This window comes from Enoplosus armatus, chromosome 3 (assembly GCF_043641665.1).
Source record: "Enoplosus armatus isolate fEnoArm2 chromosome 3, fEnoArm2.hap1, whole genome shotgun sequence".
NCBI lineage: Eukaryota > Metazoa > Chordata > Actinopteri > Centrarchiformes > Enoplosidae > Enoplosus > Enoplosus armatus.
In genome coordinates this window covers 13,052,114-13,077,076 of record NC_092182.1, presented here as the reverse complement: position 1 = coordinate 13,077,076, position 24,963 = coordinate 13,052,114, and the positions used below count along the sequence as shown (strand labels likewise).

The 24,963-nt window shown below is 42.6% G+C and overlaps 1 protein-coding gene across 1 annotated transcript in view; it reads left to right on the top strand.

The window, feature by feature from the left end:
- Positions 1–519: 519 nt before the first annotated feature.
- Positions 520–24,963, top strand: part of col7a1 (collagen, type VII, alpha 1) — a 47,882-nt gene continuing 23,438 nt past the window's right edge. Inside the window, exons 1-69 of the mRNA XM_070903067.1 lie at positions 520–583; positions 678–858; positions 962–1,118; positions 1,204–1,297; positions 1,416–1,574; positions 1,714–1,871; positions 2,232–2,361; positions 2,448–2,567; positions 3,639–3,794; positions 4,077–4,196; positions 4,307–4,456; positions 6,913–7,029; positions 7,405–7,551; positions 7,733–7,858; positions 7,976–8,122; positions 8,662–8,784; positions 9,036–9,302; positions 9,516–9,659; positions 9,788–9,919; positions 10,103–10,249; positions 10,716–10,844; positions 10,936–11,085; positions 11,179–11,315; positions 11,424–11,550; positions 11,670–11,813; positions 12,122–12,291; positions 12,509–12,550; positions 12,753–12,779; positions 12,877–12,921; positions 13,046–13,165; positions 13,240–13,311; positions 13,421–13,456; positions 13,548–13,601; positions 13,796–13,870; positions 14,100–14,213; positions 14,877–14,903; positions 14,996–15,049; positions 15,158–15,229; positions 15,311–15,370; positions 16,136–16,171; positions 16,253–16,297; positions 17,118–17,153; positions 17,264–17,308; positions 17,441–17,476; positions 17,618–17,653; positions 17,782–17,814; positions 17,926–17,997; positions 18,115–18,174; positions 18,376–18,411; positions 18,513–18,593; positions 19,391–19,426; positions 19,608–19,652; positions 19,780–19,851; positions 19,987–20,031; positions 20,115–20,150; positions 20,262–20,303; positions 20,401–20,481; positions 20,634–20,669; positions 20,773–20,808; positions 21,090–21,170; positions 21,278–21,313; positions 22,013–22,084; positions 22,220–22,264; positions 22,666–22,701; positions 23,473–23,508; positions 24,034–24,138; positions 24,231–24,296; positions 24,714–24,749; positions 24,842–24,877. Of these exons, the coding sequence (XP_070759168.1) occupies positions 520–583; positions 678–858; positions 962–1,118; positions 1,204–1,297; positions 1,416–1,574; positions 1,714–1,871; positions 2,232–2,361; positions 2,448–2,567; positions 3,639–3,794; positions 4,077–4,196; positions 4,307–4,456; positions 6,913–7,029; positions 7,405–7,551; positions 7,733–7,858; positions 7,976–8,122; positions 8,662–8,784; positions 9,036–9,302; positions 9,516–9,659; positions 9,788–9,919; positions 10,103–10,249; positions 10,716–10,844; positions 10,936–11,085; positions 11,179–11,315; positions 11,424–11,550; positions 11,670–11,813; positions 12,122–12,291; positions 12,509–12,550; positions 12,753–12,779; positions 12,877–12,921; positions 13,046–13,165; positions 13,240–13,311; positions 13,421–13,456; positions 13,548–13,601; positions 13,796–13,870; positions 14,100–14,213; positions 14,877–14,903; positions 14,996–15,049; positions 15,158–15,229; positions 15,311–15,370; positions 16,136–16,171; positions 16,253–16,297; positions 17,118–17,153; positions 17,264–17,308; positions 17,441–17,476; positions 17,618–17,653; positions 17,782–17,814; positions 17,926–17,997; positions 18,115–18,174; positions 18,376–18,411; positions 18,513–18,593; positions 19,391–19,426; positions 19,608–19,652; positions 19,780–19,851; positions 19,987–20,031; positions 20,115–20,150; positions 20,262–20,303; positions 20,401–20,481; positions 20,634–20,669; positions 20,773–20,808; positions 21,090–21,170; positions 21,278–21,313; positions 22,013–22,084; positions 22,220–22,264; positions 22,666–22,701; positions 23,473–23,508; positions 24,034–24,138; positions 24,231–24,296; positions 24,714–24,749; positions 24,842–24,877 (5,988 nt within the window). The remainder of the gene's footprint in view (positions 584–677; positions 859–961; positions 1,119–1,203; positions 1,298–1,415; positions 1,575–1,713; positions 1,872–2,231; positions 2,362–2,447; positions 2,568–3,638; positions 3,795–4,076; positions 4,197–4,306; positions 4,457–6,912; positions 7,030–7,404; positions 7,552–7,732; positions 7,859–7,975; positions 8,123–8,661; positions 8,785–9,035; positions 9,303–9,515; positions 9,660–9,787; positions 9,920–10,102; positions 10,250–10,715; positions 10,845–10,935; positions 11,086–11,178; positions 11,316–11,423; positions 11,551–11,669; positions 11,814–12,121; positions 12,292–12,508; positions 12,551–12,752; positions 12,780–12,876; positions 12,922–13,045; positions 13,166–13,239; positions 13,312–13,420; positions 13,457–13,547; positions 13,602–13,795; positions 13,871–14,099; positions 14,214–14,876; positions 14,904–14,995; positions 15,050–15,157; positions 15,230–15,310; positions 15,371–16,135; positions 16,172–16,252; positions 16,298–17,117; positions 17,154–17,263; positions 17,309–17,440; positions 17,477–17,617; positions 17,654–17,781; positions 17,815–17,925; positions 17,998–18,114; positions 18,175–18,375; positions 18,412–18,512; positions 18,594–19,390; positions 19,427–19,607; positions 19,653–19,779; positions 19,852–19,986; positions 20,032–20,114; positions 20,151–20,261; positions 20,304–20,400; positions 20,482–20,633; positions 20,670–20,772; positions 20,809–21,089; positions 21,171–21,277; positions 21,314–22,012; positions 22,085–22,219; positions 22,265–22,665; positions 22,702–23,472; positions 23,509–24,033; positions 24,139–24,230; positions 24,297–24,713; positions 24,750–24,841; positions 24,878–24,963) is intronic.

The window sequence follows — 24,963 nt, the reverse complement described above, 5'->3', positions numbered from 1 at the left end:
AGGCTGGCAGGCAGGATATCAAAGATGCTAGGTGGCTCAGAACAGGTACAGGCAGGAACTATGGCTACAACTCTTAAGGCAACATAGGCAATCTGACAAATAACAGGGCTGAACTACGCTCAACATATGCTGAGGAACAAATGACTAATGGGATGCAGCTGAACAGGTAAGTGACAAGACAAGATCAGGTGACTAGCAGAAACAGGAAATTCGATGGGGATGAATAGTAAGTAGCTGAGGGATGGCAGCTTTCATCTAACAGGAGGTGGTTACAACACAGAGACTAATATGACCTGGAGACACAAGGAAAGGAGGAGGAAGGAGCAGCAGGAGTAGTTATAACCAGAACAAGGCCCTACAAAGTCTGCAAGCATGTACACTGAAAATGTTATTATTAACTACTAGTTAATGGATGGACATTACTGTTAACATAATTTTGTTGACTGTTTTGTAGTGAGTTTTAATTGTTCCAGACATAATAAAATATTTATTTGCCCTTGGTGTGTGCAGGTTGTGAAGATGTGGAGCTGGGTTTTCACTGTGGCTGTCCTCCTGTCCTCCATGAAACAGGCTGAAGCTCAGGGTATCAATAACTCTGATTCTCATGTGTGTCAGTTTATGCTCAGAAAGTATGTCTCCATGTGTTCACTTGTATTCTCCTTCACTTATGTTTGCAGGCAGGTGTAATAATGTGCAAGCAGCAGATATTGTTTTCCTGGTTGATGGGTCTTCCAGTATCGGTCGAGTTAACTTCCTGCAGGTGAAGGGCTTTATGGCTGGAATCGTCAAGCCATTTGCCAGCTCTGTCAGCGAGTCAGGGATACGGTTTGGGGCCATACAATACAGTGACACTTCCAGGTGACAGAAAGGATTAATATTTACCTCATTACTTTCCTGCAATGACAAAGCATCGTACTGCAGGTGCTGAATTATGAATTAATGTACATTTCTCTCCCTTCAGAGTTGAATTTACATTTTCTACCTACCTGAATGGCACTGAGCTGGTCAACGCTGTACAGAATCTGAACTATAAGGGTGGAAACACGCGAACTGGTGCTGGCCTCAAGTTTGTTGCTGATAACTTCTTCAACCCTGCGTCTAGTCGGGATGTCCCAAAGGTCTGAGGAACAGTCATTCTGTGATGTTTCATGATTATAAAGCTGCATATTTAACATAACACTCTGTGTGTCTAATAACTGTCAGATCACTATCCTGATCACAGACGGGAAGTCACAGGACAGCGTGCAGGATCCAGCGCAGAAGCTGCGCAGTCAAGGAGTGCATGTTTTTGCAGTCGGTAGGTGTCTCACCTGCAGTTTCTCCTCTCTTACACAGAGTAGTTTGAATTTATTTTAGACTTGCTCATGAGTCAGTATGATTTCCTTTCTATTTTGCCATTTTCTTATGTTTGTTAGGTATAAAGAGTGCAGACAGGAATGAGCTGTCTCAGATCTCCTCACAGCCCAGCAGTGATTTCACCTCCTTTGTTGGGGACTTCAAACTGCTGAACACACTTCTTCCTCTTGTGAGCCCCCGAGTGTGTTCCAAAGCAGGAGGAGTCTATGCTAGCGATGGTATGTGGGTTAACTTAAATTGCATAACATCAGTATACTAAAACATATGCGTCTGACAATTATCGCAGACTTTATTGTCAACCTGTATTTCTTTTCTCATCCTGTCTCCACCCTCTCCTCTCCACTCATCTCCTCTCAGAGGCGTTTTCTGGGCCGTCCAACATTCAGTTCACCAGCCAGACGTCTGATTCTCTCAGGTTTCGCTGGAGTTCAGCAGGCGGGCCCGTGAATGGCTATGTGGTCCAGTATGTACCACTCTCCGGCCTGGGTCAGCCTATCACCGCAGATCTGCGTCAGGTGAGTCCAGGTGTTGAAGAATATTCCTGACACATGGAGAAGAGCATTGGTATGACCTAGATTGAAGTAGTAAATTGCAGTTTTAGGAGCCACAGTCAATCCTGCCTTGCGAGAGAAACACATGCCTTCAGGCTGAGTATAAACATGTCTAGTGGGTGGATCTTCTTCATGTAGATGCTGTAGAGATTAAAGTTTGGCAGAGCAAAGAGTGAAATTCCCTTCTGTGTACCCTGGCAGAAATGATGAAGATAGAAGAATGCCATAGCTCAGCCATCTATCATTATCTATCTGCCATTCACTTTGCAAAAACCTGTTTTAGGCTCGACTGTTTACAAAGATGACCTTTATCTCTCTCTGCAGGAGACTGTGGCTGCCAGTCAGAGGTCCTTCACCGCACGAGAGCTGAGGTCTGGAACCGACTACCTGGTGACGGTCATCGCCCAATACCCCAACAGTGTGGGAGAGTCTGCTTCTGCCAAGCAACGAACCAGTGAGTAAAAAAGTGAAGGACGCAAATCTCAGCAGAGAGACATCTGCCAAAACGCAACCTCTCTCACACAATATCTCCTCACATAGGGTCTTTGCCAGGGGTCTCCAGTCTACGTCTGGTCCAAGCAGGCTTCTTCTCTCTCTCTGTGGGCTGGGATCAGCCTTCAACTCCTGTCCAGGGCTACAGACTCACCTATGGACCACGAGGTCAGGCACAGACCTATGTTTCTATTTCCTGTCTATCTCTATCTGTCTGTCTGTCTGACTTGTGCATTTGTGTTTCAGTAACATTTACAGTACATTAGCAACATGTCTTCTTTTGAACAAAAAAAAAAACTGACACTGAGTGCTTTTGTTGTCTGTTGTGACAGGATTATCTTGTCACAAAAACTCACCTTGGCAGAATGAAGGATTACCGTAAAAATGAAGGAAGCAAAAGAAGCCACAGTAGTCAATAACAGTTAACCTGTTGGTGGCAAGTTGGAAACATGTCAAGAATGTACAGCAGTCAAGGCTGAGCATGGGGAACATAAGTTTCTCTAACACCTTACCTCCCTCAGGCTCTGGCTGTCAGTAAGGCTCTTTATTGCCCAATCATTACCTAAAATATCAAATACATTTTATCATCACCGGTGTTGAAATGAGATAGACAGTGAAAACCTTTACTTATGTCACGGATCATCAGTAATTTTGTCCTTGCATTTCTAGAGACTGGGTGTGGCACAGATTATAACAGTGTCAAGATGTCTGGGCGGGTGCTTACACCGTGATTCAGGAGAGAAAAGTTGCCCCTGGGGGCTGATTTTAAACAGTTTCTCCTTCTGAACATGTGGCAGGAGTGCCAGTCTCACATGGAGATCCTCTTCTGACTAGTTAGGCTGGCACGTGTGTGTGAAAGTGTTAAAATGAGGTCAGCGTGTATCCTGTAATGAGAGGTGTGATGTTTCTACCTGTTCCTGTGTCTGCCGGTTCTGGCAAGTGTGCACCTTTTGACACAGATCATTCAAACAAACAAGGCAGATAATGACACCCAAGCACATACAAGACATGCAACAACAGACAAACAATATTTGGCTGCCATATTTAGGCTTTGCGCTCTGAGGTGAGAATGAGGTAAACCTAATGAAGTGAAGACACACCCCATATTTAGCAGCTTGTTGTCAGCTAATTTGACTGATGACATACTGTGCAGTATAATTTGTGATTGCTATTAGTGCACTAATTGGTCTTCTGCATGCCCTCCCTCTCTATGTGCCCTGTCCATTGTGTGAAGAGCAGGTCAGCCAGCAGCACAGCTGTTGGAGCAGTCTCTGTCTGCAGACTCCACATCTGTCACCTTGGAGTCGCTTCAGCCCGACACAGAGTACGTCATCAGCCTCTACCCCCTGTTCCCCCGAAACTCTGCAACTCCGTCCATCCTCAACGCCCGCACTTGTGAGTCCACCCTGCGGCCCGAATAATAATGCCTTTTGTACTCTTACGTGATGATTGTGAATCCTTGTAATTTGATCATAATCTATAGACACAATATAATACAGTTGTACAGTTTGTAGTCCAAACAAAATGGAGCAATATTAAAACAAGTGTTAGACACAGTATATATGTGCAGTAATACAGCACATGTATAGTGATACTGTCTCCTTGTGGTGTGGACTGGGTTTCAGTATAATTAGCAAATATTCAAAGTGTCTGTGTTCATGTTTTTGCATGTGTCAGTGCGCCTTGAGGCAGTGCAGCAGTTATCAGTGGAGACGGAGTCAGAGGGCAGTGTTCGTCTGCGGTGGAGAGGCGTCAGTGGTACGCGGGCCTACCGTCTGGTCTGGGGACCCTTTACAGGTCAGAACAAAGAAGACATTAAACAACATCTTGCATTTCTGCCAGGCAGTATATGTTTTTATACATTTGCATACACATGTCACTGTATTTTCGTTTCTTTGTTCATAAAGGTCGAAATGTCGAGACCGTGGAGGTTACCGGTGACCGTGACTTTCACACTTTGTCCGGACTACAGGCCGACACCGAGTACATCGTCACTATCATCCCGCTGTATGAGGGCAACACTGAAGGCCCTGTAGCAACGGCAAGGTTCAAGATAGGTAGGTGTGGTTTCTTCACCAAACATCTCTCTCTGCTCTCTGTGAATATTTCTCCGTGTTCATTGTACCCACTTCCCTCTGAAAACTCAGTTACATACATGCCAAAACAGTTAACAAGGTTTGTACAAAGTCCGGAAAGTTTGGAAAGTGCCCAATTTTAACTGTTATGCCTTGAAAAATGCTCATGTAAACAAAAAATCTTTTAATGTTTTTAATGAAACGATCCTGTTGTCATATTTGTTTGTGGTCTCCTGGCGTCTCAGCAAGTTAATATAAATAAACAGCTGGTAAAATAAACAAGTAGCAATACACATTGATTGCTGTGGATATAAAGGAATTCTATAAACTTTAGCTATTGCATTTATATTGCATATGTATGTGATGATAAAAGCTTCAAGAGTCTGGACATTTTTGGTTTAGGTACCTTGAAAGTGCTTGAAAAGTGCTTGAATTATACTCTTAAAAAGCTACCCGAACCCTGAGTTAATTGCCACGAAACACTGAAAGACATCGTATTTTTGTGTCCTTTCATGTTTCTTAAATTAGAAATAGTCGTGAAAGAATGCTTTTTGAAAAGGTGGTTGCCTTTTGTCGAGTCCTGCCAAGTACAGGGGCAGGAAGCAGAGATAGAGAAGATGGCCAACAATCTGCCCGGCTGTTTGTCTCTCTTCTGAAAACCTCCACGTGTTACTGTTTAGCTCTGTTTAAGGAACATTTCTAACACACCTACACACTCATTATACACACACACACGCCATCTGTCTCTCGTGAGTAATGCCCATATGGCGTCACTTCAGTCGCACCAGTGTTATTTGAATGAAGGCTGTTCACTGCAGGGCCACTGTACTGAGCAGAGGACTGAAAACCTTCATGTGGCCTAATTCTGCTATCAAAGAAGTCAGATATATACAGTTCATATATACATACTGTACGCCACAGTAACTTGTTTCTCTCTTGTTTGTTCCTGTGTAAACCAGTAGAGTCACAACTGCTTGTTGTGTCTGTGGTCTGTGACGCGTCTGTCTGTTCCTTCTCATGAGGAAAAAATGTTCTTTTGACTTTTTTTTGCTTTTAATGAGGACCACATTGAGTGAAGCCTCATGTTTATTTACAAATATATCACTAACATATTCATCAATATCATTAAATTTTTTAACATGTAGGATGCCTAATTTAAAGTTTAAATGACATTTTTTGAATGGATTTTGGTTATGTTTATCTTCTTCCACGTCTACAACCACTAGCTTCGATCAAGCAAAATTATGTGTTCTGTAGTAAAATGTTGAATTTGTTAGTGTATAGTCTGACTCTCAGGCCCAAAAGGGACATGAGTGGGTGCCTATTGCTCAGACACTGGCCTCCCCACTGACACTTTCTCTTGATTTATATTCATCACACGTACAAGAAAAGACCTGAAGTGTTTGTCTTGTCTTGTGGGACTGACCTGTGTGATATCTCTTTGAACCAAGTCCACTACACAGGCAGCCGGAGGGCAGAGGTGTGGTATTTTGTCTGAAATGAAAACTCCAAAACTGTAATTTTAGCTGTCAATGAATATTGGCACCTCCTCAAAACAGTAGTTCCTGAATCCTAAAGATAAGAACACCAAAGTTCTGGCATGAATATGTTACTGTTTATCTGGCTGTTGAACAAATGAATTGTGGGTTTGGAAACGTTTAAAAATGGCATGCATATTCATGTTCACTTAGTTGTTCTCTGTTGTTTTGCACTGGGACCAGTGAGATACTCATTTACGTCACATAGAAAAGCTCATCTCATGATGTTTCTCCACACACCTCATAGACTCTACTACACTTTACATAATGGCCTGTTTAAGCAATTATTTTCCCATCAGCCTTGTAATTGTCTGCCTTTAGCAGAAGACATTATACCATACTAAGTTGGATGTATCACGGTGTGCAAGCAAACCAGAAGTTGTAGCTACAACCCTTCAGCTACAGTAGGATGGGTGTATGGAGATGTCATTTCTTAGTGTCTTTAGTAGAAATTTGAGTAGAGAGCAGTGTGCATTATCATTTTCTAACCATCAAATGAAATCTAAAATTACAATGTGTGTGTATGCAAGTGTGCTGATTAAGGTATGTGTTCATATATTGCAATTAAGGGCAATGATTTCAGCAATGCAGTTCTGTATTTAAAGGATAGTTTCAATATTTTATACTACTTCAGCTGAGTGTTTGCACAAGATTGTGACATTGGATTTTGTCCTCCATCACTTACATTGAAATCACTTCAGGGATCTCTTTGCGGCCAGCAAGAACGGAAGGAATGATCACAGCAACAATGTGCTTTTAATGTACATATAGGCATTTCAGTATTGTTTGAAGATTGACCTATCCTTGAACATTTTTCATTGATGGATTGATGAGAATAGAGCTTTACTTATGACATGTTACATAATTGCTCACATATTACATAACATGTATTTCCCTCAGAGCGTCAGGAGCAGCAGGTCCTCAGAGCAGCTACCACCGGCCCCTCTTCTATTCGCCTCACCTGGAGATTCATTCAGTCCTCTCAAGGGTACCGCCTGGAGTGGAGGGAGGGCGAAGGTCAGATGTGCATGTCACGTGCACGCTCAAACATGCACTTGTCCCTTTTTGTACTTACGTCATATTAAGGAGGGCTGTGCAACATGGACAAGTTGTTAGAATTTATTTTGATATGTAATGATATGTGCTAACAAATGCAAAATCAAGTATAAAAAAAACTTCATGTAGTTGTTTTGAATCTCATTTTGTGATACGATGTGTACTATATCATGATGACATATTCATTGTTTTATCGCTACATGATTTGACTGAAATAAAGCCTAATGTTAATAATGCCAGCTCTACTTCTAAGTTTCAAGTGTTAGGAGGTATATACTAATACTGTCAGTATAGGGGACATGAATCCACTGATCTTGGACCGTTGTCTGTCTCCAGGAGGCCGTGTCCAGAGCCTGTCCTTTCCCAGAAGTACTACCAGCTATACGCTAACAGGCCTTCAGCCCAACACAGAATACATCATCACCCTGTACACCCTGTTCGAAGGTCGTGAGGAGGCCACACCTGTCTCCACCACATCCAGAGGTCAGTAACTCAGCCGGGGGGGGGGGGGCACTAAACTCTAAATTGATTGATTTATAGGTCATAAATGTGCTGGGGTTGAATTCCAAGTAGTTCTGAATGTGTTTTCATGTAGTCTGTTTTAAAAGTTTCTTTGTGCTTGTATCGATTTTTTCATGAATGTCTTAATCCTCTGATGTTGCAGAAGAGCAGCCAGTGGGGAGGGTGTCCAACCTGAGAGTGGTGGAGTCTCTGGGCAGTACTGTCAGACTCGGCTGGACGGGCGTAGCCGGGGCCACACAGTACCGCATCATTATCCTGAACGCAGAAGGTACACTGACTGATTTCATTCATTATTTTATTATTCATTTAGAATGTCTTAGTGCCCAATTATGAATGAAAACATGCTTGTGAAAATAGTGTGTCTGTGTGTTTCATATCATGTCAGTGGGAACAGAAGAAATCCGGATTATCCCCGGAAACCAGACGACCCTCGACCTCAGAGACCTGATAGTGGGAGTGTCTTATGGTGTCCGTGTCACAGCGCTGGTGGGAGAAAATGAAGGAGACCCAGTTACTGTCAACATCAAACCAGGTGTGTTGACACTGTGCTGCTGTGTGCTTCATCCTGTTTTCCTGTTCCTGTAAACGAACAATCCAGGAGAGCAGATCACTAAAAAAATCCTGTCTAATTTTTAATATAATTCATATTGTACTGTTGATTATTTCCATGGTTCATTTGTTTTATCTTTTTTATTTTGACATTTGATCCAAAGTCTCTCATTTATCTTGCAATATCTTAACAACTCTTAACACCACCAATGCTGTTGATAGATACTGTATATTAGCACATTAGCACAGTATTAGTGTTACCTGTGGATATCTACATGAAGGCACAATTACCCGACGTATGTGTCTGAATATTTGTGAATATCTTTGAAAGCCTTGGTTGGATTTCAGAATCAGAATCAGAAATACTTTATTGATCCCCGGGGGGGAAATTATATTTCTTGGCATGCAACCTTTTCTCTCTCCTTGTTGTTGCCCTGGAAGTGACATACTCGGGCTTGCTTCCTTAAAAGCATTTATACATTGAATTTTGCCACATGAGGCCCTGTATGCTCTTCATTTCAGAGCAAGGTGCTGGCAGAGTGACTAACCTCAGAGTGACACACGCAAACAGTCGGAGAATTCGAATTGCCTGGACAGGAGTTACTGGGGCAACAGGGTACAGGGTTACTTGGAGACAAGGCAACAGTAAGTTTTGTGTGTTGTAATGTGTTTGTGAGTTTATCCTTTTTTAATCCTGTGTTGCTAATGTGTTATTTTACATCAAATTTAAGATAGAGACTGTACTTTTAGATCTTACCTCATGATCCTTTAAAAAACGTCTTTGAAGCTGACTTTGAAATTTCACATCTTTACTTCTCTCTTTGTTTTGGCTTGTATTCATTTTTTTTATGTGCATGATTTTATATGTTATATTCGCTTTATGTTCTGCCTTGCAGGTGCAGAGCAGTCCCGTGATCTTGGGGCGGAAGCCACGACCTTCACTATAGACGGCCTGCAACCAGATGAAGCGCTGGTAATTGGTGTTGCAGCTGTGGTTGATCAACGTGTCGGAGAGGTGGTCACACTGTCTTCCCGGACTAATCCCAACGGTGGATCAGTGGCTGGCCTTCGCATCATTGACGTCACGTCTCAGAGGATACGCATTGCATGGTCATCTTCCACGAGAGCTACTGGCTATAAGATCACCTGGCGCAGTGATAATGGCAAGCAATGATTAGCATTAATGCTCTGTATTTTACAGACATAAGATACATCCAAATACATGACAACAGGGTTATATAATGAATAGTAAAAGCTTTGTGTTTTGATTTGGGTGGTGATCTGGCTGTCAGCCTCTTCTATCCTCATGTATCTGTAGTTGGAGAAAGACACAAATTTCTACATTTCCATCTCTCTGCTGGTTTTTCTTGGTGCAGGAGTTGAAACAACTCGTACCGTGCCCGCCGACGTCTCTTCCTTCACCATTGATGGACTACAGTCAGATGCCGCCTACAGCGTGTTAGTTTCTTCACTGAGTGGCTCTCGAGAGGGAAACCCTTCCACCCTGAGTATCAGAACAGGTGCCACACTGAATTTGTGAAATACACATTGTTGCTGTTGTCCCGAGTGTCCTTTGGGACACTATGGCTATAAGTAGGGGAATACAAAATAGAATAATTGACTGATTGTTTCCTGTCCTGACCTTCAGAGTCAGATCAGTCTGTGGTCGGGACTGTGACGTCACTGCAAGTCCAGGAGACCCGTGGAGAGGTTGTCCGAGTCACTTGGGTTGGTGTGCAGGGAGCAACAGCTTATCGTGTGTCCTGGAGGAGAACGGACGGTACATCTACTGCTGGTCCATTTAGTTTTAGTTAGTCAAAGCATCAAGTTGTCCTTAAACTATGCATGCCATGTTAAAGTTTTGACTTTAATGACAAATACATTGTTTTCTTCTTTGATGGATGTTTTATGGCAGCCATTCTGTGTTACACTACTTACTGTTGCGACTGTTATGCTGCTGTAGGTGGTGAAGAGAGGAGTCAGCTGGTGGGGGGAGATGTGACGGCAGTGGATTTAGACCGGTTGGACCCCGGAGCCCAGTACGAGGTGCAGGTCATGGCTTTAGTTCAAAACAGAGAGGGAACCCCAGTGTCTGTCAGAGTCACCACACGTGAGTCCTGTCTTTCTGTATTCAAACATTATTTCAAGGTTCCCACACGTTTTAATGAATAAAATAAATAAATAAATAAATTACATAAAAGTCTTCTTAAAAGAATGGATGGATTCAAAAGTACTTAAAGTTTTCAAATAAAATGTTCACAAATACTGAATGTAGTTAAATATAACGTACTGCGTGTTGCATTGTAGGCCTCATTAATATCTTGTCTAATGTCAAGTCTTACTCTAAATGCAGATATTTAGTCACTTAGTAAAACCTTCAAAGTCACTGAAAAGCCTTTGAACTTGATGTGTAAGTTGTCATGGCAATACTGTCTTTCTTGTGCACAGTAGTTTAGTAATGCATCGTACACAAAATCTTATATTTTGACAAATGCATTGGAAGAAATGTTAAATCGAACATCAGAATGTGAACATCGTGGTGTGTATTTGCTGACTCTCTGTATCCGTGTATACAGCTGGTACCTCTCCCTCACTACCTACTACGACTTTACGAGTGGCAGAGGTTACCCAGAATTCTGTGCGTCTTGGCTGGAATCCACTACCAGGAGCCACAGGATATATCCTACGCTGGAGAGATCAGACAGGTGAAACATTTTATTATACGTGTTATAATTAATTTCTCCTCCTATATGCCTGCTCTACAGTCCCATCATTTTAACTGTTCACATCTCTCAGATCTTGGTCAAGGCTTGTCTGTTACGCTCCCCGCTGCGTCCAGCTCTTACCAGGTGACTGGGCTGCGCTTGGGCCGTCGCTATCGCTTTACCGTGCAGCCCACCTTTGCAAGTGGATTTGGAACAGAGAGCTCTGTAGATGAACGCACTGGTAACACACCAACACATGCGCTTTTGTATACTTACCATACCCATAAACACTTTTTGATATCTTACTTACCCCTACAAACCTCTCTGTCCACAGTGTGCGTGGGCGGGCGTCTGGATGTGGTGTTTATCGTGCCGGCAACCACCGATCGGATTAGCCTCGCAAGACCTCTGCGCGAACTCCTCACAAGTGCAGCAGGGTCACTCAACACTATCGGAGCCCGCGACTCACAGGTACTGCTGTTGAACAAAATGACTCAAAACAGGCCGTGGAGACGTACAAGGCTGAAGTATTTTTAGCTGTTTACCGGCAACATTTTAATTGTTTCCTGCATGTTTCAGGTGGGAGTTGTAGTATACGGTTACAGACCTAAAATATGGTTCCTGCTTAATCGCCATGGGAGATCTGACACACTTCTTCAAGAGATCCAGTCCACACCCTTTGATGAAAGCCCAGGAAATAACATTGGTCAGTTTTTTTCTCAGTCCCCTCTGATAAATGTCCTTTCCGGTGCCTTTCTGTAGTTACTGAGCTGCTCGGTATGTGTGTGTGTCAGCAGTTGGGATATTGTCTGTCTCCCTCTGCAGGTGAGGCGGTGACATTCACCAGACAGTACGTGCTGACCCCCACATCTGGACGGAGACCGAGGGTCCCTGGTGCTGTGGTCATCATCGCTGACCGAAGATCAGCGGACAACCTTACTCTCGCAGCCAGCAGTCTCAGGGCTACAGGTGTGCTGGAGCAGACCAACAAGCAGTCGCACTGCAGGCATCTGTAGAATGAAGCTTTAACCTGGTTGGATGTAACTACCTGCACCCACCAGATCACTATAGTTGGCTGCATCTAAATGTAGTTTTAAGATTTCAGCCACAGAAGTGTATGTAAACTGATTTAAAAAATGCTTAAATTACACGTCCCCGCAATGTGGAACTTAAACAAGCTGAACAGGAACTTCATCTATATGTAGACAGGCTTTACACTGACAACCCATATTTATACTCTACTCACACAAATCTGTTGGTGTATGTGTGTCTGCTAGGCGTGACAGTGTTAGCAGTGGGTATAGACCAGGCGGATAATGAGGAACTGCGTCGGGCGGTGACGGACGGCAGCACCCAGAACATCCTGTATGCTCGTGATGCAGCACAGTTGGACACCCTACATGCCGATCTGGCAGACCTGCTCTGTGGTATTGCCAGAATACCAGAGGCAAGAAGAAACCTGGATAGCATACGTTTTGTTTATAATCTTGTTTTGTCAGACCAAAACAGCACATTTTCCTATAATTGTGTTAATCTTACCGTGATTCAGACGAATGTGGTTCATGGTATTTTTTTATAGAAATAGCATTGAATTGAACTATGTTACTATAGGTGGCTATAAGACAAAAGACTCTGCCTAATGTTTCTGTCCTTGTTTTGTTTAGGTGGGTCCAGGTCCTGACCGGTGTACCATTCAGTGTCCCCAGGTGAGTTGTTCTCTAACTTTCATGCTGTATTAAAACCTTTGTTATTATTATCACAGGTTCACTTTATTGGACAGACTCGGCTCCAGCTTTGATGAACATACTGTAGATGTATAGATACATACAAGTTTTTTTCCTCCTCCTTCTCTACCCTTCTCCTCCCTCCTGTATGATCTCTGAGTTTAATCTTTCCTATTTCTTTTAGGGTGAGAGGGGATATCCTGGAGAGAAGGTACAATGCAGAAAGTTGCAAATTCTTTTTTTTTACCACTCTTCTTGTAATTTGTATTTTCAGCTGTTAAGGTGCCATTTTTTGTTTGACTCCACAGGGTGAGAGAGGCAGAGATGGTACAGATGGACGCAAGGGAGAGCCTGTGAGTCATTCATTAACACTGACGTTGATGGTTATTCTATGCATTCTATGCAATGTACTGATTTTTCAAAATAATATTGATTGTACATACTAATAATGGATTCATGTTTGTGTGTGTAATGTAGGGTCGCGACGGTTTGCCTGGGAGGGAAGGCCCCAGAGGACCTGAAGGACGCCCAGGTCCGCCAGGCCAAACTGTCCCCTTTGATCCCTCAGCAAGAGTGAAAGGAGAAAAGGGGGAGAGAGTAAGTAGATCTAAGGTCATTCCAAAACGTGCTTAGTTAGAATTGAAGTAAAAAGCAATTTGTTTTCTGTTTAGGGTTTTCCTGGCATCGATGGAAGCCCAGGGTTGCCGGGACGACCAGGTTCCCCCGGAAATGCAGGGGTCCCGGTGAGTAGAGGGACCAGAACCCTGACATGTTCATGTTGTCGTATTACATGCATATACATACAGTATGAAGCATAGAGGTAACAAAACGATGTTGCTTTTGTTTCTGCAGGGTTCACAGGGCCTACCTGGTATAAGAGGAGACCCAGTGAGTAACCCTCGTTCTCCTGACCTGCAGAGTTGTTAGGTGGAACGTCTGAATATGAAGTACAGTACTGAGTGTTTTTCTCTTGTTCCAGGGTGAACCAGGTGGGACAGGGCCACAAGGACCAATGGGCGTTAAAGGTGAAAGGGTGAGCTGAGTGATCATTTCTAACCTTTTTCCTAACCCACCTCAAGTGTTTATAGTTTCTTTGTGCCAGTTTGAAAGAAACAGAGAACAAAGTGTGTGTGTGTGTGTGTGTGTGTGTGTGTGTGTGTGTGTGTGTCTGTCTGTCTGTCTGTCTGTCTGTCTGTCTCTTTTCACGCTGCTTTGCTGATGCTTCAGGGTGAACCAGGCTCGGCTATTTCTGGAGGGGGTCTTCCAGGGAGGAAAGGAGAGCCAGGCATCCCGGGAATACCGGTAAGAAAAAACATAAGACAATCACACCGTCACAATCCGGATGGTCACAACATGATTACAAGTAACTTTCACCACAATCCTAAATTTACTTTGTGGACCTCGCCCACACCCTTCTCTGTAAAGTGATGTCCAGCTCTCACCTCTAGAGAGGTCGGGCATAGCTGTCTAGATGTTTTGGATGTACTAAGTCATTTCTATATACTAACCAGTGTTTGTGTTGTGTACTAAGGGTACTCCGGGTCGGCCGGGCAGCAATGGGGCCAAAGGTACCCTTGGAATTCCGGGGACACCGGGTCAGGACGGTCGCCCCGGTTTACCAGGAACACCAGGAATCTCCATAAAGGTTGGCCTCGTTGGAATTCTAAATTTGGTCTTTTGGCTCCAAGCGCTGGTCCAGATGAAGCTGTTATTGTCAGACTTGTGCACATGGTGGTAGCATTGAGCCACTTATATATTTCTTCAGTGGAGGCTCCAGCATTTGCTGTATGTGCCAGGAAATTTGAGATTTTAGAGGTGATTTTCTTTTTTACACAATGTCATTTTTAATGTATTTTAATTTTAAAAGTCAGGGTTTTTATAGAGATCTGATTTTATGTTTTTGTTTTGTTTTCCTTGCAAACTTGAGGTGGAGGACTGCACACAGACTTGAGACAGATACTGATGGTATTTCCAGTACATATCTGTGAATGCAGTTTCTCTGGAAACTCACATGAATCACACTATTTAGAGTATTGATTCTGATTCTGCTCGAACAGTTTTCAGTGCCTCAGTACAATAGTTTTCTACAGATAATAAATAATTACCAATCACTTATTTCTATTATTTCAATAATACTTTTTTTTTTATTTCTTAATATTGAGATAATATAAGGAGCAGCAGAGAAGCAGGTTGTTTGTGTATGAATCTACCTGTGAGTATGTGTGTGGATTATCATAGAGAAATTTTCCAATTCAAACAACAATGTTCAACATCTCCTCTCTCTCTCTCTCTCTCTCTCTCTCTGCAGGGAGACAAGGGCAGCTCAGGAGAGCGGGTGAGTCACACCATCACCAGCTTGACTGCAGAAATATCCCGAGGAGCACGCGAGCATAATGATTCTCACTTCTTATCTCTCTTTGCTGACAGGGACCTCCAGGAGTCGGCAGTGGGGTGGCCGTGAAGGGCGAGAAGGGCTCCCCAGTAAGCACTGTCAATCACTGCCAATGTGCTGACATGTTTAGTTTGCAGATGAACTCAGTGTGCATGGGGGGTGTATTTTGCATTTACTAATTGCATTTTTATTATCAGGGTACTGTGGGGCCTCCAGGGGCTCTGGGTCCTAGAGGGCCAACAGGACCACAGGGCAGCAAAGGAGACACGGTAGCTGCAGATTGATTCAGTGTGTTTGAGCATGTGAGGTGTTTATCTCAGAGAAATTATTGTGAGATTGTGCTTTTTCAGGGCGACGGTGCTGATGGCCAGCCTGGATCTCCAGGCAGGCAAGGAGAGCCCGGGGACAGGGTGGGTTGAACACACAGCAATCTTAGATGGCTCATTTTTTTGTACAATATGAATACAAAAAAATACTAAAAAGCACTGATGGCACATATACATCTGCTTCAAACCTTTTTAATCTGCATCTGGATCCAGATCTGTGCCACATAAAAGGCAATCACACTTTTGGAGAATACCTAAATCACTTTGTACAAGGAGAGTTTGCAGCAAATTTCAAGTGAGATGAATGGCAGTTATGTTGTGGTCATTTAAATTCATCATGATGCTGTAGCGCCACCTATAGGCAAAAGACCATCATATTTTAGGACGAGCTCATGAAGTTGCTTTGTGCATATGTCAATAAAATATGGATTCAACTGCACAATGATTTTAAAAATTGTGGTAATTATAGACAATATAACCACTTTTAAGACAGCTACAGGAAAGTTCTGTGGAATTAAAAAAAAAATGCACATTATGCATTACATTTGGTAAATATTTGATAAAATGGCAAAATGTATGTAAAATCTGTGGCCTCACATTTCAGGAGTTGTGAGCATAGGTATAAAGCGCTTTATAAATGGCCACATGGTGACGCTATCCACAGTTAAAACTATTCAGTTCTGTCTTGGACCATGGTCCAACTTTCCACCAACTTTCCCTGAAATCTCATGTCATTTTTGAGATTTCCTGCAAGCTAACAGACAAACACAGAAATAAACAGGACTAAAACATGACCTCCTTGATGGAATTGATCCATTTACGTTTAAACATTTTGCTCATGTCTTTCAGGGCCCCCGTGGGTCTCCAGGAGAAATTGGTAGCAAGGTGAGATAAAGGTAAGAAAAATAATTTCTGTTGGAAGGTGTAATAGAAGAATGACGTCTGTCACTGTCTCTACTCTGATAGGGAGACCGAGGACAGCCAGGGGAAGCTGGATCACAGGGAGACAGGGTGAGTCGCATGATATGAGAGAGAATCAGTCAAGTAGGTGCATGTCTGTGTCTGTAAGTGTGAGGATCCGTGTGGTTTTTAATGGTCCATACTCACAGGTCCCATAGTAAATATTACTGCAGGGAAGAGCACATGCGGTTTCACCAAAATGAAAAAGTCAAAATGGGATGATATTAACAATCTCACTGAGGCAGATGTGCGTCTCATCAAGTTCACAGAGGTCTGAAATGTTGGTTAGAAAAGGGTGGAGACACAGCCGGCTGTCGTTTTTCTTCAGTCCAATAAAAATATGCTGCAGAGAACTTGTTTGTACCTGAACTGAAAGGCAGCTTTAATGTCGATTCCTAGGTCTTTTTTTTTCTTTTCTTTATTTGGGATGAGATGGACGCCTGTTTTCGCAAGATTATGTTCATAGTTGTGCACAATGAGTGGAAAGCTGTGGTAGTGGCTGATAAACAAAGCCTGCTCGCGTCGGAAAACTATTTTTACATTATATGGGAAATCCCTTGATTTTCCACATATGATAGTTATTTGCAGATGAGCCCATGCAAGTTGAGGAGCTGTAACAATTGCCAGCAACAAACTATCCCTAGCACATTTACAGTATGATCATTTTAAAAGTTATGCACCAGGCTGTAAACCTTTTCTGTAAGATGCATTGTTGCTCTTTGAATCTTGAACAAAACCTGGAAAGCCTCCAGTTACAACAGTAACAGTCACAGATTGTACAATTTGCACATGCACGTGTTGATAAAGGTGTTTACTGAGCAAATTTCATCCATAAAACAATCAGTGAATGTGGACATGTGTCTCCTTGCAGGGGGAGAGAGGACCGGCTGGTGAAACTGGGGAGAGAGTGAGTACAACCGTGTTGGTTTAGTTTTTAATTTAAAGTTGTGCAACTGTTGACATCCTGTCCTTTTTAGAGGGATTTTGTGCTGTTATCTGAATCATGTTGTCTCTCAGGGGGACCCAGGGAAGCCCGGCCTCGCAGGAACACCAGGTTTGAGAGTGAGTGACAGACATGCCATGTAGTATTGGCTAATGACACCAGTGTGCCTTTCTGTTTCATATTTGCTGCATGGCCTGACTGTTATAAATGCGTAGGGAGTCTCATGAATGACTCTCTCCATTTGTCATCAGGGCTTACCAGGGCCCAGTGGACCAGCAGGAGAAAAGGTGAGACTGATTCAATTAAGTGTAATCATATGAGAGGCAGCGGGTCAACAGGAACGTGATTCCATCACAGAACGTTTCATAATCTGATGTAATGAATTTCCAAGCAAAGATGAAAGAACAAGTGAACCTTTCTGTTCCCAGGGAAACGAAGGTGCACGAGGGGAGACCGGCAGGAGTGTGAGTTATCAGATAAGAAAAGAAATCCTGATGTAATAGTTCATCTGTCCTTTCATTTTGGATTTGCACTTAATGTCCAGTCTTTGTCTGTGATGACAAGTCTTTACTGTATTATTTATATCACACAGGTTCCAGGTTTTCCAGGGAAGAAAGGGGAAGTGGTAGGCAACAAATACTGTTCTTGTATAACTTTTCATTTTAACAGAGCTCACTGCACTGACCCACCATCCTTTTCTCTGATGGGTTTCCTCTCCTTTGCTGTTCTCCCACAGGGGGAGCGAGGCCTGCCCGGTTCTGATGGGGCGAGGGGAGAAAAAGGAGAGGCGGGACAGAGAGGAGAGAAAGTGAGCGACCAGGGGATGATGATACTCTAGAAAACATGGAATTGTTTGTCTGTGTACGGTACACTTACAATCTGGCATCTATCTAAATGACATTTCCTTTTCTTGTCATTTTGCAAGGGGTCCTCAGGGTCCGGAGGGTCCGGTGTCATTGGATCCAAAGGAGAGCCGGGAGAGAGAGTGAGTTCACACTGGAGTCATCGTGACACTTCTTCATCAGAACAACAAATGGCACAATCATAATGTTTACAGTTGCTGTGGTATATTCCTGACAATAGCATCCATTATTCATGAAACATTCCCTTGTGCCACTTGTCGGTGTAAGTCCTGCCCCAAAACCTCTCAAACTGTAAATACATGAAACATGTGCTCTTCCCCCAGGGACTTGCTGGTATCAGTGGAAGGCCAGGTGCCAAGGTGAGGGGCTCACTATGTTTTTATTATTTTTTTTTTTTTTAAACCTTGCTGTTTATTTCTATGTATTTGATTGTTAAACTGGTCTTGTAACTGTTCTTTAGGGAGATGCAGGTGAACCAGGAGAGAGGGGGGAGAATGGTCGGCCAGGAATCCCAGGAAAGCCTGGTCTTCCTGGGAAAGAGGTTAGTCAGAGCTGAAATAATTAATGATGAGCAATGTTTAATTGATTAGTCAATTGACAGAAGTCAAGTGGCAGCTAATTTGATAGCTGATTAATCGTTTAACTAATTTGAAATGAAAAATACCAATTATTCCTTTGTTCCAGCTTCCCCCGATGAGAGGATTTACTGCTTTTCTCTGTTTCATATCATTGTAAACTGAATATCTTTGGGCTTTGGACTGTTGGTTGGACAAAACAAGATTTTAACTTATTTTAACTTTTTTCACTCATTTGTAATGTTTCATAGACCAAACAATTAATGAAGAACACCAGCAGTTTAATCAGTAATGAATTGTTATGTTATGTAATATATATGATATTGAGAAACATCCATATTAGTATCCTCACAATGACATCAACCATATTTCCCAGCCCTTATAGCTTCTACTGCAAAACCTTTTACTGTCTGTCTTCTCTGGTTTTCTTAAGAAAGACGCTACATTATACTGTTGTAAAAAACATAGTGAAGCAGTTATTGTTATTGCATGTTGCTCTCAGTGTTGTGACCAAAGATCAGACCGTCAGTAAAGCTTTCTTTTGTCCCCTCCAACATGCTTCTCTTTCTAATGATGCCATTTTAGAGGTAAAAACAAGTACGCTTTGTGTGACATTTTTTCACAATTTGTTTTGTATTTGTTCTCTGTGCTGATGTTTTTTTTTACTCACTAGATGTTATACATCTTGAAATGTAATGCTATTAAGGTTTCCTCCCTGTTGAAATCAACTGATTATTTTATTTTATTTATTTATGTTTTACAGGGAGGGAGAGGAGAGAAGGGTGATGAAGGCACACCTGTAAGTATGATTTCTTCCTCTTATTCTCAACATTTTTCTTTTTCAAATTCTCACTTTCATTTAAGTTTTTTTGTTGATTCAAACATCTCAACATCATAAAAAGTGTGTGTTTATTTATGAAGATTTGTGTTTACACATCACTCCAAATGTCTTTTTTTGTTTTAAACTTGCTCTTCATCAGGGGGAGTCTGGACTTCCAGGGAAGCCAGGAGAAAGAGGACTGAGGGTAGGACACACTTAGACACATTTTATGTCAAGTTTTCTTTCTAAAACTTAAAAACTACCAGGTCACGGCAATGGACAGTTCAGTTAACAGACATTTTTATTGACCCCCCCCCCCCCCCCCCCCCCAGGGATTGGCTGGTCAGCCAGGACGACCAGGAGAGAAAGGAGACATGGGAGACCCAGGAGAGCACGGACGAAATGTGAGACACATTTATGTCTCATCATGCATACAGCTTTTCACTATGCTCTTGTGCTCTTCCACTGAGACCTTGAGAGAAGAGACAGTGAGGAAGGTCAGCTGCTCAGCATCTTTATTGACCTGTGTTTGATCATAGGGCAGCCCTGGACCCGCGGGACTGAGAGGAGAGAAAGGAGACCTGGTTTGTTGTTTTCTTTACTTTTTACAAAGTGTAACTTTGGATCTACTCTTAGTGGATTCACATATTTCACCCTCTTCTTCAAGGGACCACAAGGGCCTCCAGGACCACCAGGAAAAGTGGTGAGTGTATCAACGTAAACTAGAGTCAGGAACACTACAGTCTTCAGCGTCTTCTCATCTCTGAATGAACTTCCTACATCCCAATTCTGAGACTATTGTTTTCTTCAACAGGCTGACATCCAGGGCCAGCTAAAAGGAGAGAGAGGAGAGAAGGTATGTACTGCAGCTGTGTAGAGGTTGTGTGTAAAAGTTAATTGGGTAAAAATGTAAGTAGTGCAGCTAAAACAATTTACGTCACTGTGATTCCCAGGGGGACGATGGCGACCCAGGAGAGCATGGCAGCAAAGGTCAGAAAGGCGAAGGAGGGCCTCCCGGAGCCCCAGGCCTACGAGTGAGTTCTCACAATTTGTAAATGCTTCTGTGAGCATCTGATCAGCGACTATATATGCATCTGTATGCGCGCTGACCCCTTTCCCTGTTGATTTAGTATGCGTGACTGATGCTCCTCTGTGACTTCTTGATCTTTCCCTGCTGTCTATAAAGGGTTCTGAGGGACAACGTGGGCCTGCAGGCACAAGAGTGAGTTTACTTTCTGTCACTGCATCTCTACTTAATAACTAGATATCTATAAATATCTTCCTTTCACACGCATTTACATCACTTTCGCTTCTAATGTTTCCAGGGTGATGCAGGAGAAAGAGGAGCTCCTGGAGAGAAGGTTTGAAATCAATCAGTGTAAATAGTCCCCACAGTCCCACCTGTGACCCTTGTAATTTTATTAATATAAAGGAAAATAATGTTGATTTTCTGCTTTCTGGTGAGAGGCCGGTCTTGCTGTCCTTCATTCCTCTGGATTTTGTTTCCCATGCAGTAAATTCCCTGTGGGATGAAGTGCAGAGGGCCGGCCAGAAGTTTAATTGAGCCACTTAAACTGTTCTCGTACTGTTTCACGTTGTAATGAAAATGTAATTTTCTAACCTTTAACCTCTGTGTGATCAGGGAGAGAGGGGAACGTCCGGGTTAGATGGACGTCCTGGTGTAGATGGTAAACCAGGTGCTTCTGGACCACCTGGTCAGAGGGTAATTCAGTTTACGAATTGTCACCAAACTATAAAACACAATGTGTTTGTAGAGCCTCACTGGGTGGTGAATGTGTGTGTAGCTGATACACTGTATTTGTGTTACAGGGTGATCCTGGGAAACAGGGGGATCCTGGGAGAGATGTGAGTTTCGTTTTTCCTGTGTGGTTGTTTGAAAAATACAATTGGCTGTGATTTGTATCAGTGATTTTTGTAATGGTCACTTTAGTAGTAAGACTTTATTTATTTTGTCATTTGCAACTGTTTTATTTCCTAAATTCGATTTATATTATCCAAATACTGTATGAAACACATTTTCAGTAAACACGCGTCTGCCCCTGAATTGCAATCACATATGTGCACTTCATGTGTCCGTGCTGCAGAGGGCACTGTGGAGGTGTTAAGATTCAGTCTTCCAGTTGCATAAGCTGACTGTAGGGAAAGATGTCTCCAGGCCCGTCCAGTTTCACAGGAGATTATTATGTAATGTTATAAATGATTCTGAAAGTCCACAACTGCTCAACTTACAGTTTAGTTTTAAAGAGTCTAAAGGCCATTTTAAGGGGCAAATAGATGACAGCTCTATGACTACTGCTGCTGTACAACCAAAACAAATTGCATTTGTCATTGCAGTCATGCGCAGTCCTCTGCACATTTAATTTGTGTCAAGTGTTACACGTATTACACCACAAAATTATACATTTTAAACTCAGTTTTTAACTGTCCTAACCTCTCCACAATACAGTGCAAAATCAGACCAAAATCGTAATCAATTTAGATTTAGTCTGACTAAAGTGAGATTAAACCACTTCACTTGTGATGTGTGTTGGTTTCATTTACCAGGGTTTACCAGGACTTAGAGGGGAACAAGGTCCCCCAGGGCCTGTTGGGCCCCCAGGCACTCCAGGGACACCTGTGAGTTCACACACACAAACTTTTGTATTTGTATTTAGGTATCTCTCCATCAGTCTCATCCATTTGTTTGTTTCTGTACATCTCAGTCTGCTTTGTACTTAGTTGAGTGTCATCGTACTTGCTGTTATATTTCAGGGTAAAGCAGGTGAAGATGGCAAAACAGGGCCTCCTGGCAAAATGGTAACTCCTTACTATATATACTTTTCTCAGCTGGTACTTCAGCATCTTGAATAAAATGTCCAATGTAATATGACATGTTGCACTTTTTATTAGTGACTTGACTGACATATTTTGATATTGATTCTGTGCAGTCAGAAGATAAATCTTGTTAGCAGTGCATGTTTTTTCTCTCAGTGTGTCTCTCTATCATTCTGTAATTGTTAAAGCCCTCGACGTACTCTTTCCTGTGAATGATGTTTAATCAAAAGCAGCGCAGACATTTATGTCGGGGTCTGCTGCATAACGGCTTCCTTAAGTGGGAAAGTAGTTGCACTGAATTATCTGAGTGCTCCCTGCAGCGGACCGGCCATTATTCAGCTTGTTCTTGGAGTGTTCGTAATGCATTTTGTTTTGACTTACAGGGTGAGGATGGTGTGCCAGGTGAAGATGGGAGAAAGGTTTGTGGGCGTTCATCAGTTTCCACGATCATCTGGCACTGACGGGATGAGGTTTAGTCAAGTCGGGATTCAGGATTCTTTTCAGCAAATTTATATGACAATTTATGTGAACTAGTTCTGTGATATCCTCTCATGAATGTTGTCATGTACACTGGTCTGTTAAAGTGTAGCATCTTTGATAAAATACTAGCTATTTGTGAATATTATTGTCAAGTGTTTGCAGTGCTACAGGACAAAACAAAATTGACTAGACTTAGACTTTTTATTAATCCCACAGCGGGGAAATTTACATGTCACAGCAGCAAAGACAGAAAGGTGCAGAAACACACAGCAGACAAGCACTGTGTCAATAAGAATTAGAAGTATTTTTTTTTTAAAGAAAAAACAATATACAAATAATAAATACAGATATAAAAAATATGGGGGACAAAAAAATATATATACACAGAAAAATATAAAGTATGTACAAATTGTGCAGATTTATGTGCAGTTAAACAGTCTTATAGCCGTGGGAATGAATGACCTGCGGTAGCGCTCCTCCTTCACCGTGGGTGTAACAGTCTGCTGCTGAAGGAGCTGCTCAGGGCCCCCACAGTCTCGTGCAGGGGGTGAGAGGTGTTGTCCATGATGGATGTCAGCTTGGCTAACATCCTCCTCTCCTATAATTAAATCAAACAATAATTTAGCTAAGTAGGACGAGTGAGATTTAAGATTGTGCTTGTTATGTCTGTATTTCTTTGTGACTCTGACTCTGCTGTCTTTAATCTGCAGGGTGACAAAGGAGAAGCAGGAGCAGCTGGAAGAGATGTCAGTATCTCCAAATCTCCTTTATATCATTATCTCTTTGTGTTTTGTTGTCACTTTGTTTCTACACTGTAACTTGCCCTTTCTCACCCCCTCCTTCCTGTATTGATCCTGCCCTTCTTGACTTTATTGTATCACACATCAGCTTTCCTCCTTTCTTCTCTCCCCATCACTTCCCCCTCAAGTGTGTATTTATCAACTGTAGTTTGCTCTGACATTGACATTACCATCACCCTCTCACTCACTGCTCAATCAATAGGCTTCTCAGAAGCAGCTATAAATTCAGTAGGCTCTAATGATCAAGCTTAGTCTTTAAGAGGGAGCCACTTCTGAGAGGAATCCAGAGAGGCACCAAATGTCAGAGTGCTGTTTTCATGTGCAAATTCATATTAATTATCTCTAGAACATCAGTGGAGGGGTGGCAGCGGCCACCTGCTTTGATTTTATAGTTCAGCCTCTACTATAGCACAGGAGGAAGTAACCCTGTGTAGAGAGAGTTTCAGTTGCGAAATCCCATGTTCTTTCCAGGGCCGTGATGGGCTGAAAGGAGACCGGGGCCTTGTTGGGCCTGTAGGACCCTCTGGCCCTGCGGGGCCTCCTGGAGTACCTGGCAACATCGGTCCTCCTGGACAGGTACGACTTATGTGGACACATTTGAAAAATATTATGAATGGGAATGATAGTTTGTCATTTTTACTAATCTATGCACTGTCCCTGTCTCTCAGGTTGTGTATTTCAAAGGAGCTGAAGCGGCACCAATCCCAGGCCCCCAGGGGCCTCCAGGAACCCCTGTGAGTGTGCATGACTTTGCAGAATTCTGACATTGTTGTTAATCACACTCTTTAAATGCGTATTACGCTGCAACACACACATTGCTGCTTCTCCTGCAGTGTTGTGTGCTAGGAATAATGTGGACCTCCAAGGGCTATTATTGGAAGATAAAATCATTATACATACAACACAATTCTTCAGCATGTAATTATGTTTTCATAGATCTGTGTTTCTTTTTGCATACTATCACAGAGATGGTAATTTCACAGAAACAGTATCTAGTTCTTGTGTGGTCCTGTTATCCCCAGCAGTGTCGCTCTCCCACATGTAGCAGCAGAGACATGTGTTTTATCTACATCCGTCTCTGTATGCCTCTGCAGCCCTCCCACAGTCTTATCTGTTGATGTTTTTATCATTGTCCTTGCTCTGTCCTTCAGGGCGTACCTGGGATCCCGGGAGCTGTGGGAGCCAGAGTAAGTCGTGGTTGTCTTTATTGATCTCAGTTTGCTTTAGATTAGTAACCACTTAGTCTGTTTTTTTGACCTTCTAACTTTCTTTGTTCCAGGGGGATAGAGGTCCACCTGGCCTTAAAGGTGATGCTGTAAGTTAAACTTCCATCCCTGTTCTAGAGAAAGTGTGACATGAGTGAGGTTTCACGTGTTTCATGTTGACACTAATGATATCTTT